The sequence below is a fragment of the Cygnus atratus genome, chromosome 10, assembly GCF_013377495.2.
Source record: "Cygnus atratus isolate AKBS03 ecotype Queensland, Australia chromosome 10, CAtr_DNAZoo_HiC_assembly, whole genome shotgun sequence".
NCBI lineage: Eukaryota > Metazoa > Chordata > Aves > Anseriformes > Anatidae > Cygnus > Cygnus atratus.
In genome coordinates, this window is record NC_066371.1 from 4,420,120 (window position 1) to 4,432,210 (window position 12,091).

The window sequence follows — 12,091 nt, forward strand, 5'->3', positions numbered from 1 at the left end:
GGACTTTTTTTTTTTTGAGAGAGAGGTTAGAAAGTAAACACTATCTACCTGGAAGGCTGCACGGGCAGTTTTGCGGACATATTACTCTTTTAAGTAAATACTCTGTGTGTTTGGGCTCACTTGTAGCACAGAGCTCTTCACTTCGCTAAATGTGTGTCCACGAGGAGTGCTGGCCCTTTGGGCTCCACGCACTATTTAGTGGCTTGACACTAATGCAACAGCTTTTTCCTAAATTACTAGCTGATCTGTAAATACATATTTTGGTCTGGCTTTGCTGTTTGAAATAGTGTAATATTTACCCAGCAGAGTACAGTCTAGTGGCATTTATTATGTAAATCCCAAGGTAAGACCTGTAAGCGTTTTTCCTCAAGTGAATATTTGTTCTGATACGCAGCCTTCCCCAGAGCCCTTATCGTCTGTTATGTACATTTTTAGAAATTGCCTCTTTACGTACTGCTGACCAGAGCCCTCAGTTTACCAGTCCTGCTGCCAGCCATGAGGAGGGCAGCGAGTTAGTTAAACTTACTTTTGGGGTGTAATCAGAGCCTTTAACTAACGGGATTTCTCACTGAAGAAAGGAGACCAGCTTTAGCACTAAAGCCATATAATAAAAAGTCTGGTAATCGTTTTGGTTAAAAAAATAAGCAAAAGACGTATAAGAACCTTTTCCAAATCCTAATACATCAATTGCTCTTCATGGTTTCTGGTTTTTGAAATATCCATAATAGTTTGTGTTTTGGTTGGTGCTTAACGAAGCCACGAAGTGTATTGGATAAGTGGCTGAAATTTTTATTTCCCTCTTGCAGGGAAATTTTTATTTCCCTCTTGCAGGGTGAGTGCCTCCACTGTAGCTTTTTCTTGGGTGTGGACACTTACACAAAGCTTTTTCTGCTACACGTCTGAGCCCTCACGTAATTCCAAATAACCACAAAATCCTTATTTAAACTTTTATTTTGCCTACCTCCACTGGGAGTTTGCTGATGAAACTATCGAGCATTCTTGCATTTGAAAGGCACTCAGCCATAAGATATTGTCATAAGAAGGTAGATGGAATAGTTACCTAAAAGTCCTTAAGTTCGCAGATATTTTTGTTTCTTAGCTTCTCTGCAGGACTTCTTTGCAATCGGTGCCCTCAGTCCTTGCTCCGTTCTGGGGAAGCATGGTGGCACGGGCCATGATCACTGCAAATCAGTGACAGACCCGGGGCCGATCCTGTCTCTGGGGTCTGGCTTTAAATACAGCTGTGCTCCACCCTGCAAGGTGCCAGGAGCCCACACGTCCTCCTCAGACCTTGTTGTTCTGCCTTAAGGAGCTGCGATAACGTGTGGGGTGTCGAGATAGCTGTCAGGCACCTGACCTGTCCTATTTGTAGAAGGCATTTATTATTAATTTTGTCTACATAATGCTTTGTCGAACTGCAGGCCTGCGACAGAGACCAGCAGTGCGGAGGAGGGATGTGCTGTGCGGTCAGCCTGTGGATCCGCAGCCTGCGAATGTGCACGCCGATGGGGAATTTGGGAGAGGAGTGCCATCCTTTGAGTCACCGGGTGAGTACCTCCCCGGGGCTGCGGGCTGCCGCGGGCAGGGCAGGGACAGATGCAGATATGCTGCCCTGGGAGTCGCATCGCGTGAAGGTTATACGTGGCGGAAACGTGGGGAAGCATCACGTGCATCGCAACGCCCAGCCATCTGCATCTTTATGGAAATAGTGCTGAGGGTACATACCTAAGGAAATGTATTGCTGTCAGAATTATTCTGAAGACGATACTACACGCTCTTCAGTTTGTTTTCTTATTAGTTAGTTCTTGCTGATTTGCTCTGTTACGTGACCCGAAACATCCCGAGCAGCTCCCGAGCCCAGCCCTGCTCTCGCACGCGAGCTGCTGGGCTCCGTGGATCCAAACGAGATCCCATCACAGCCACAGACATGTCACCAGGCGGTGTTGGGACACCTGGTGCGGCACTGCAGCGCTGTCCCTGCCATCGAGCAGCAATGGCACGCTGTGCCCGGGGGGCCAACAGCCGCTGGTGCCTTTCGAGGCGGTAGGGAAGGTGCGGAGACCAAATGAAGAAGAGCACGGCCCAAGAGCCCTCACAAGTGAGAGACACCAAGGCAATGCATTTAGTTTAGAACCGTACAGGTAGTCAGCTGCCTCTTTCACAGTTTCCTTCACTGCCTGGCTTCTCAGCTCTGTTTCTCTAGTTAATTTTCTCAGTTTTAGGAAGTGCAAAACTCTGTTCTATCACAATTAATGTTTTTTAATCTTCTACTGTGGCATTGGGGACCAAATTCTCATTTTTACTGTGAAATGTAGCAGGTTTTTCTTGTAAGGCCTCTTTATGTTAACAGGAATCTCAGGATAAAAGAAACTATCCTCTATTATTTTATTTTTTTTTTAAATGGGCTTATTGCTATTGCAAGATAATTTATACTGTCTGATATGTTTTAGGCTAATTACAGTCAGGGAAGATGCCTGACACCCTGGGCTTACGGTAGCAGTCATGGGTGTTACGAGCTTTATGAGGTTAATTTCAGATTCAGATCCCTCATCCCGCTGCTCTTCGTGACAAACACAAGGAAAACCGATTTCCTGTAGCACGTGAAATCACGTATTTTTAAGGGTGGAGAGCTCGCTCAGCAGTTTCTCTCCCCTAAATACCTGGGAGGGGGCTGCTGGGGACCAGTTGCCCTGACCACCAGCGCCCTTCCTTGGCCTGCAGGCCAGGCATGGAGCAGCAGCACCGGGTCGGCCTCAGCCCATGTTGCTGTGCCATTGTTTTTGCACTCCCCCGTTGAAGGCTGTGTATATGGAATTAGTGCTGCTGGGAGACCACCTGTGTGCTCCCCTGTCACGGCTGTCCCACCGGTGGTGGCCCCACGGCCGCACCACCTCCTGGGGGACCTCCAGAGAGGTGCCCGGAGGAGATGGCGGGTGGATGGCTTTCCACCTCCCGGTTTCCTTCTCAGCAACTAGATGGCGTTGGCTCGATGCTGTTAGCAGCCTCTCCCGGCGCCGCAGAGGCAGGCTTTGCAGCAGGTGAGGGTTGGCAGGGCCGCAGGCAGAGCTGGCAGCGTGGGGGAGCTTCACTGCCGTTGTGCACCTCGCACACAGCCCCCGTGTCCCTCCCTTGTCACCCCCAGACTCCTGTCACCCCCTTGCTCATCAAAACCTGGGGCTGGGCTCATGGTGGGGCAATGCTCCCCATCCCCATAGCACTGCCACCCACCCGCTGTCCCCAGCCAGGTGTGTCCCCCCCCCCCCCCCCCAAGCTCCAGCGTGGGCATCCCTCCGAAAGAGCTGTTTCCTTGCTGAGCGTAAGGCTTTGAATAAACCCCTTCAGCTGTCGGAGGCACCTCTGAGTCAGCCGTGCCAGCGCGAGAAGCTGAGATTTTAGGTTTTTCTGCAGCGTTATGCGTGGGCACCCGCAAGGTGTGATTCCCGCGGGGAGCTCCCGGCTCCGTGCCCGGTGACCTCTGCGCTCGTGCGGAGGCACCGGGGCGGGGGGCGTGGGGAAGCCCGCGGCATCCCTCGCGCTGGGCTTCTTTCCAGGGAGTGCTGGGCACCGGCTGGTGCTGGCCTGAGGACCTTGGTGTGATAAACAGGGAGCCTGCGGGCCTTCCTCCCTTTGTCTTTCTTAATGAGAGAAATTGCACTGCAAAGCAATGTCAGAATGTTAAAACTGTGGGCTCAAAACGCCCAGAAATTGGGATATGAGGGAATTAGGGCCGCGTGCCCAGCTGGCAGGTGGTGGCTTCACACCTCTCACGACATCCCGCTGAGCACAGGCACGGCAATGCAGATCCCAGCCCATCTCGTGCTAGCGGGGGCAAAGCTCTTGCACAAGGCAGAGCCTGTGATCAAGCCATTACACACCATCAGTGCGGTGCTCCGACGCTGCTACGCTCGCTGTGTTCTCCCTGCAATGCTGCGTGCCCCAAGCCCACCCCAGCACGGCCGCTGCCCAGTGCCCCCCACCCTGACGCCCGCTCTCTCTGTGCCCAGGTGCCGTTCCCGGGGCGGAGGATGCACCACACCTGCCCCTGCCTCCCCAGCCTGGCGTGCGCACGGACTTCTCCCAGCAAGTTCAGGTGTTTGCCGGACTTCAGGAAAGAGGACGTCTTCTTCTAGCAGGAGCTGCTCGGCGCGAGGAAGGGCCGCTCGATGTGTTCCTGTTCTTGTTGTCGTGGTGAACAAGGTACTTACCGGGGAACCCCCTCTCACACACTGTCCTGCCTCGCCACCATTCAAACCGAGGATGCGATGCTGTGCTGTAGTGGCCAAGGTTTTCTGAGGGGCTGGAGGTGATGGGGTGGGTGAAGCGAGACGTGCTAATGTGACGCTGCTTTCTGAGGGCAGGAGCTCAATCACAAGACGGTCCTGTTGTCCCCGTGGTTCCAGCACAGCCCCAGAGCGAGAACATCCAAGATTATTGTCACCTTTGGAAAATTTTGGCCATGTTTTTACACTTTGGGATGCCTGAATCGAACTGAGATTTGAGTAATTCTATGGTGTGAAGCATACGATGATTGCCAAAAACCTGTATTTACGTTACATTTCATTTCTTTATTAATATAACTGTACTTGTAAGTTAGGCGCATCTCTACATTAAAAGATTAACCAATAGATGTAGATTTTACACTTTTAAAAAGTGGGAGATGGAACCAAAGCATTTCAGTATTCAAAGCATTAAATATTTTGTTATTTTAGTATTCTAAGATGAGGAAAAGTTGTTGTTACTTGAGTTGGTGTAAAACTACCTGATCATCTCAAACTATGTATTAAGATGTAGTTTATATTAAAAAAGGAACCCTGAAGTTTCTTGTAATGGGCTGCCTGACTTCTTGTATATGTATGGATTTGCTGTGTAAAAATTCTGTATCAGAATAATGGCAGTATGTTATTTGATTTATTTTAATATTATAACATTATTTTGTCACTATGGTTTTCAATTTTTATTCAGTGTATTCTGTTATCACATACTCGATTCACCCAAGCTAGCAGAGCTCCTTAAAGGTAGCTTAGGAGAAGATGGTGTGCCTCTGCCTGCTGTTAGGGAAGCTCAGCAGTTTACAAGGCACGAACGCCTCAGCCGAGCTGCACTCTTGGATGGAGATGAGGGGGAATATTGGTGGAGCTCACACAAGAGGTTTTTCTTGGCACATGCCTCAAAGGATCAACTTTAGCCTGTTGAACATGTAATTTGTGGGTTTTCTATGAAATACCGTGCGACTTCATGTTTACTCGCCAGTCCCTGTAGCTGGAATCCTAATAGTTTGTGTGAGCTTTGCACATTTTTTGCTCTCAGACATGCAAACATACGCTGAAACTGGAAAAGTGAAGTCATTCATCCTCCAACAATCAGTGCTTTTGCTGCTGGTGGCGGTGGGGGATTGGGAAGTTAGCACGCCTGTATGAAAGCAAACACCTGCGCTACTTAGAGAAGATGAGAAACGTCCCAGCAAGTTTACCAGGCACCTGACACGGGGCTCCAGAGACAGAAAGGAACCACTGGAGCAGCTGTTCCGCCAGATCCTTGTTCATCTTGCACGCATTAGAAAAGTAGGTGTCTAGAGAGCTAGGATTGCATCTTCCTGCCTCAAAGTGGCCCAAGCCCAGGGCTCCTGTTCTGAAGCATACACATTTTGCTTTACCCTTTGCACTGGTGATAGAGCAGCTGTGCAGGGGGCAGCAGGCTCCAGTCCTGCAGATTAAAGAAAAAAAAAAATGTTTGCATTCGTGTGGTCACGAATGGAAACTCTGGAAAGCTGCCCTGCCCTGACCTGGAGATCACAGACATTGCTGTGAGGAGATGATTAGGAGGGGGGCGGGTTGCTCTTAACCCAAAGGGCTGGCTTTGTCGATGGAAAAACAGCTTGTTCCAATCCTAATGCAGAAACCTGGGAGCACTGCAGAGAGCCTTGACCTGGATTTAAAATCAAAACTAAAACCTGATCCTACTGCTGTCACTCAGTGGGCTCCCCAGAGAGTGAGTCTGAAGAGGAGGAACCCAGCAGGAGCCTGGTGTTGCTTTTCTGTCCTCTTCTACCAGCACAAAGCTTGCTTAGTATCATCACGGGCTTCAGTTCACACCCAAGGGAAAATCAGGAATGAAAACAGAAGCAGCCCAAATGTGTGTGTCCCGTCTCTTATTCCATTCATCTCCACCAAAGCACACTGTCCTGGTGTTTGAAACGATGAGACACAGCAGGAACCACCAGCCCTGCTCCTCGTCTTCCACGGGCGTAAATCACCAGTGACCCCAGTGAAGGTAATCATCCTGGTTTATATCAGCGCAAGCGAGCAGGCAATTACATCTGATGACTGCCTTAGACCTGCCAAGCAGAGCTGCTAGGAGAGTTTATCACACAAGAGCAGAGCAACTTTGTAGTTGTAATTCATGCCAATTAACTTGTGGGATCAGGCATTTATCTGGGTAATGAGAAGAGCCCCCATTACGCTAGAGAAAAATTCACTCCATGGTCAGGAGGTTGGAGTGCTCGTGCCCTGCAGACCGTCCCGGTGAGGGCATTAGGAAGTTTTTTTTTTTTTGAGAGATGCCACCCCCTTGCTGTCCTCGAGGGGCTTCTCCCACCCTCCCTGCCTCAGCTGCCCTGCCTTCAGCTGCTGAGCAGAAGAGCTAAAGGCAAAACCTGCCTGTCCTTTATATTTTTTTCTGCAGTGGAGTGAGCAAAAAAAAAAAAAAAATTAACTTTGCTTTACAGTGATAAACCAGTGACTACCAGAGTTATTTCAGAACATAAATGGCCGTGTGTGTCCCTCTGCTTTTCCTTTGAGCAAGCTTTTGCTTCGAGGGGCACTTTGCCCATGGTGATGGATGGAAAAGGTGGCCAGCCCCAAGCCAGCCCTGCCATTAGAGGTTTTTTTCAGAGAGTTGTGCTACTCAGTTTGCCTCTACATCACCCCAGCGCTACCCCCAGGCCAGGAGCAGCCTCTTCACATGCCTGCAAGGAAGGGAAGGGGGAAGGCCCTTGCAGCAGAAATCAGACAAGAAAAGAGTGCAAAACTCCCACAGCCCCAGAAACACCTTTGAGGAAAGGAGAAGTCTCATTCTGCAGCACACACAGCTTGTCAGGTGGTAGAGAGCCTGGTGTTAATGCCTGGCTTTATTCACTCCACTTAGGAGATCTGTGCTAATGTTCAGCTTAATTTGATTAATACTGGAGCAATATTATTAATTATTAACACAAATGTGTATTAATTTTTAATGCTATATTAATATTGATATTACAGATACGTTACAGAATAGTGATATCACACCAAACTGGAGGAATTTCCATGTTTTTCACTAGATTTTGGCTCAGCAGAAAGCCATTGCAGGAGAGGACACCACCATACACAATAAGCTGCCGCCTTCATTTGATTACATGCTTATTAGGAAGGGTGAAGGGAGGTGCTTTGGTGTGCGGGTGCACAGGTGGGAGGGCAGGTGTGCACCTGTAAGCCTGGGGGCAGGAGAGCAGGAGAAAACCCAGCTGAAGCTCAGCCTTATCTGCATCCTCCTGCCCACAATCCCCCCCTGGGAAATGTTGTCACTGCTTAAGAAAGGTTGCAAAGTCTTTGAGTGCAGGGGTGGCACAAAATAAATCCTCCTGGTTGTTTGGCAAGTGGGACTTAGCTCTGAGCAGGTCCTTGGCATGGAGACAGGTCACCCTAACTGCACAGGCTGTGCAGGAGGGGTAACTGAAGGGAGAGCAGCTAATATAGAGGTAGAGGTCATCCGGTAGGTTTGGAAAGCTCTAAAGAAGAGCACGTAGCTGTGTGGGGCACCTCTAAGGTAAGTGGAATGGATGCTTGTGGTTTTATTCATGTGCCTGTGCAGATAACCTGAAAATCCTGCATTTCCCATTATCTTGTAACTCTAGCACGTAAGGTGATCTCATAACATACCTCATAAAAAGGCCCTTTGCTGGCCTGCCTTGTCAGCATAACGAGCCGTAATGATATACAGCACCAGCGAGTGGGACTGCAGCCTGAGGTCCTCGCGGGTGCCCTCCCACCCCAGTAGCTCTCTGATTTGTTATTACTGCACAGATGGAAATTCAAAAGAAACAGAAGGTGCTAAGAGTCCCTTGATTTAAACAAGATGTCTCAGGAATTTGATCTTGACAATGTGTAACATGTTTTCCAGAAGGAATTAGAAAATTGCAGGAAGAGAAAAGACTGTGCAAATACAGGAGGATTTTGATAATAGCAAAATCAATGTGCCTCTCTCTATTAGATAGAAATGAAATGCCAAAGCAGCAGGGGTGCAGCTGTTACACTGATCAATGCTCTGAGCATGGGAAGGGAGATGAGTTTAATGCACATCAAACTTACAGCAGATCATCTGCCGCTTGTCAGGGAGAGCCGTGACTGCGTGTGGAGCCAGCCCAGGGCAGGAGGCTGCTTTTTGCTGGTTTGATGGGGAAGAATTCCTCGTGATCCAGCTGCCTGGGAGGATGGCAGCCTTTGGGCCCCCAGGGGCTGTGGGGGAGCCTCCAGGTGCAGGAGGCTGGAGCCGAGCGAGCCCAGTGTGCAGGCAGGAGGGCGGCATGCCTTGCTTCGTGGTGCAGGCCTCCGGGGCCTCCCCGCCGCTGAGCCTCCGCCACCAGCTCACAACACGTGGAAGGGATTAGATGTGGCTTTAAATGTAAGGCAGCTTTGTAAACCCCACGGCTGTAAGGCTGCTCAGCGGCAGACTGGAAATGTGGCTGGGTTCCAGCGATGCGAGCAGGACCCAGCCCTCCTTATTTACTCTTGCCCTCGCACACGTGAGCGTGCTGTGTGCCGCTTCGTGCGGGTGGACACGGTCTTGCTGTGAGGAGCTCACGGATGAGCAGAGCTGGTGGTTGCTTCAGGGGGTGCCTACTGGGGCCGCTCTCCATTTACTCCTCCGTTAGGCTACGGCAGAGCCCATCTCTGGAACAGCCAGCCCAAGGGGAGGCCCTGGTGAGGCAGCTGCAAGCGTGCTCGGCCTTTCCAAAAATTTCTCTGCATCCTGTCAAGTCAGCAGCTTTTTCCCCCCAAATTTCTTCTCTCACGTGGCTGAAACCTTGATAGGAAGGCGCGTACCCCTGCTCCTTTCAATTCCATGGCAAAGCTTCCTTGGTGCTGCGTTGGCATAATTTCACCTCCACCCCGGTTTCATTGAACTCCCTGATGTTGCTGACAAACCTTTCACGTATTGCCACAGAGCCCTCCATTACCTGGGTTTGGTTTCCAGCAGCACTTACGCTCAGATACTGCATAAACGGAGCAAGGAAAAGTCCTCCTGGCTGAGTGTTTGAGATCTACTTGGAAGAATCGCAAGGACCTCCATGCCTGGCTATGGGCAGGTCCTGCAGGGCCTGGTTTCTGCAGCCTCCACCATCTTGGCGCCGGGAGGCAGCGGTGGTGTCAGCCTGGTCGTGCCCTCCTCCCCGCCACGCCGCGGCTCCAAGCCGTGCCCCCGCGGGCGGTGCTGCCGGCTCCTTGGCTCAGGTGTCCGCCTTCTCCCCCTTGAGTCACCGTGCAGCGTGGCTGAACAGATTGCGTGGCCATCCGCCTTCCTCCACACCCAGATGTCTCCTGCGGGGCCCGCTGCCGGGGCGGCTCGCCCCATGGGGATGTCCCCTCTGCACCCTCCCTTGGTTCTGGTGCTGGTGTGCGAGGCCTGTGGAGGGGGGGAAGGAGCAGAAAGAGCCCGGCTGATTTACTCGGCTATCGAGCTCGTCAACTGCTTCCTTTCCATCACCCTCCTTCAAGCGCTCGGGTGACAGATGGGAACAGATTGAGCGGTTCGACAGAGGGAGGTAATATTCCACTAAATCATTCCTCTCTCTCTCACTGTCTGAAAGCACCCAGACCTCGGCCCTGGCTTCTGAGCCTGGTGTGTTTTCCCCCCTCCGGATTTTTTTCATGACAAAGCTGTTTGAGCTCTACCTCTGCTAAAATTTCCAAGAGAAGCCAGTGCTGGTATTTATAAGATAAAACGGGTGTTGTAACACAGCGAAAGGAAGGATGCTGATGCTGTTTGCTGGCGTTCCTGAATTTTGCCACCCCGTGTGCCCAGGCTGAGCCCCGGGCACAGCCCCGGCTCCCGGGCAGGCTGGTCGTGGGCTGGCGTGCAGGCTCCCGCTGCGCAGCTCACAGATGGAGCATCCATTTCTTCCCTGGATGACTTGTTCCAACGGCTAATCATTCTCACACAAACACAGGGTTTTATTTTTTAATGACACATTAGTCAATAACATTGAGAAGCTTTAGGAAGGGGTTTCTCTTCACCGGGTGATCTCCTTTTTTTTCTCTTCCTACTCCATTATCGCTGTGATGATTGCCTAAAATTAGCTGGGACTTCACAGCTTCCCCTTGCCCTTGCAAGACTAGCTTTGAACTTGAAAGCCTCCTACACGAAGTGCTCTCTGGTATCAACCTGGTCACAGCAGAGGTGAAAAATGTGGCACTGAAGAAAGTGGCTTTCCGATAAATACATCCCCAGTAAAACCATGCATGACTCACAAGATCAAAGACGCAGTGCAAGTACCAAGGTCATTAAACATGAATAGAAATACAGAAATGCAACAGCTTGCATTAAAGGTTTAGCTTGACTTTAAAGTGAAGTGATGAAAGCTTATGTAGTCAGTGATTGTTCACCCCTGATAATGCTCTGCTTTTGCCACCAGTAGTTCTGGGCTTTACAAAGGTGAGTAGGAATAATTAATCATTTGTTGGATAAAGCACCGAGGCATGGGGCAATCAGTGATTCGTACCAAGTGAAAACAGGCTCAGGGCTGCTCAGCATCATCAGCCCTAGGGGAAAGTCGGAGTGGTGCAGACATCAGGCCCGTCTGAAATTCAGCCTGAGGTTGCCAGCTCTACAACTGACAGGTGAGTAAGGATTTAATCCACACAAGGTGCTTTGAATGACATAGTGCTGGAGGTCACCGGCATGGAAAGGGACTTGGGGTAAGGCTTCCATCAGCACGGCCTCAGCCCAACGTGACTCTATGCCAGCTTTTTAGAGCCCATCTGCACTGCTGGTCTTTGGCTCCATTCCTTGGGTTGCTGTACGTGTTATGATACTCTGAAGCCTACCAACCCCACCGCATGGGAGATGCTTCCTGGTTCATGTCACAGCAGAGTTAATTGTAGCATGTGTAGTGTTTTGAGCAACTATAAAAGAAGCTGTGCTAAAGCTGCAGATTTTAGCAGACCCCTGTCAGAAAATAGTCTCCTGCTGTGTTTCTGGTAATACTTTGATTTGAGGCATGGCTAACTAATAAGGTTTCTGGGGTATTCTGCTATCACAGAATCACCTAATCTGCAGCCTAAATTGGTGCAGAGCCTTGAGATGACATTCCCTTCTGCCAGTACGTGTGTGTCACTGTCCGAGCCACTGCTCTTCTGGGGTGGTTTGCTGACAACTCTGAGCAAGTGCAGGTGCTGCATTGGGAAAGGTAACTGTGTGCAACCGCGTGGGCAAGTGGCAGAGATCCAGCCAAGCCCCGCGCATCCTTTGCTGGGAAGGGAGGGACGGTGCCAGCTCTGCTCTCCTCTGAGCTCAGCACAACGTGTCCTAGGGCAGTCCCGCAGCATATGGCAGAGCAGCCTTCTGGAGGTGTAGCTGTATCACATCCAGGTAAAGCCCTAGGAAGGAATTGTTGCTACCAGAATAAGCCAAAATCCTGCCCTTTTCCTTAAGGCTACTGATTTCATACCATTCTGGGAAGCAGCTCTGTCTCCCCTGGTGCAGACCTGGCACTGGCAAAGCAAACAGAGAGCTCATGGGCTACGCATCCCCTGCTCATCCTCCAACGCTGAATATGTGACATTTACCCAACATCATAATTTGGCTGAGGTCAAATATTTCAGCGCCTTTCCCAGAAAACTTTCCAAATCTGAACAGCAGAGACAGAGGCACCCTGCAGTACTTCAAGCTTCAAGTGTTGCAAAGCAGAGATCCCCATAGCCAGTACTTGTTGAGATTTCAGATCAGTGTCATTTTTCACGCTGGTCTGACATGTAAGTTTATGCTAAAACCTCCACTGACTTCAGCACAGCAAGATTTCTACTGGGAATGTTTGCAAGGAATGTGTTAAATACCTGGTGAG

The 12,091-nt window shown here is 50.3% G+C and overlaps 1 protein-coding gene across 3 annotated transcripts in view; it reads left to right on the forward strand.

The window, feature by feature from the left end:
• The window catches only part of PROK2 (prokineticin 2), a 47,632-nt gene extending 42,693 nt beyond the window's left edge, over nt 1–4,939 (forward strand). For 2 of the 3 annotated variants that reach the window (XM_050712873.1, XM_035546866.2), the window contains 2 exons: nt 1,422–1,547; nt 4,005–4,939. In XM_050712873.1, the coding sequence (XP_050568830.1) occupies nt 1,422–1,547; nt 4,005–4,130 (252 nt within the window). In that variant the 3' untranslated portion in view covers nt 4,131–4,939. The remainder of the gene's footprint in view (nt 1–1,421; nt 1,548–4,004) is intronic. The other variant, XR_007708713.1, reaches the window with a different exon arrangement.
• Nucleotides 4,940–12,091: the final 7,152 nt, after the last annotated feature.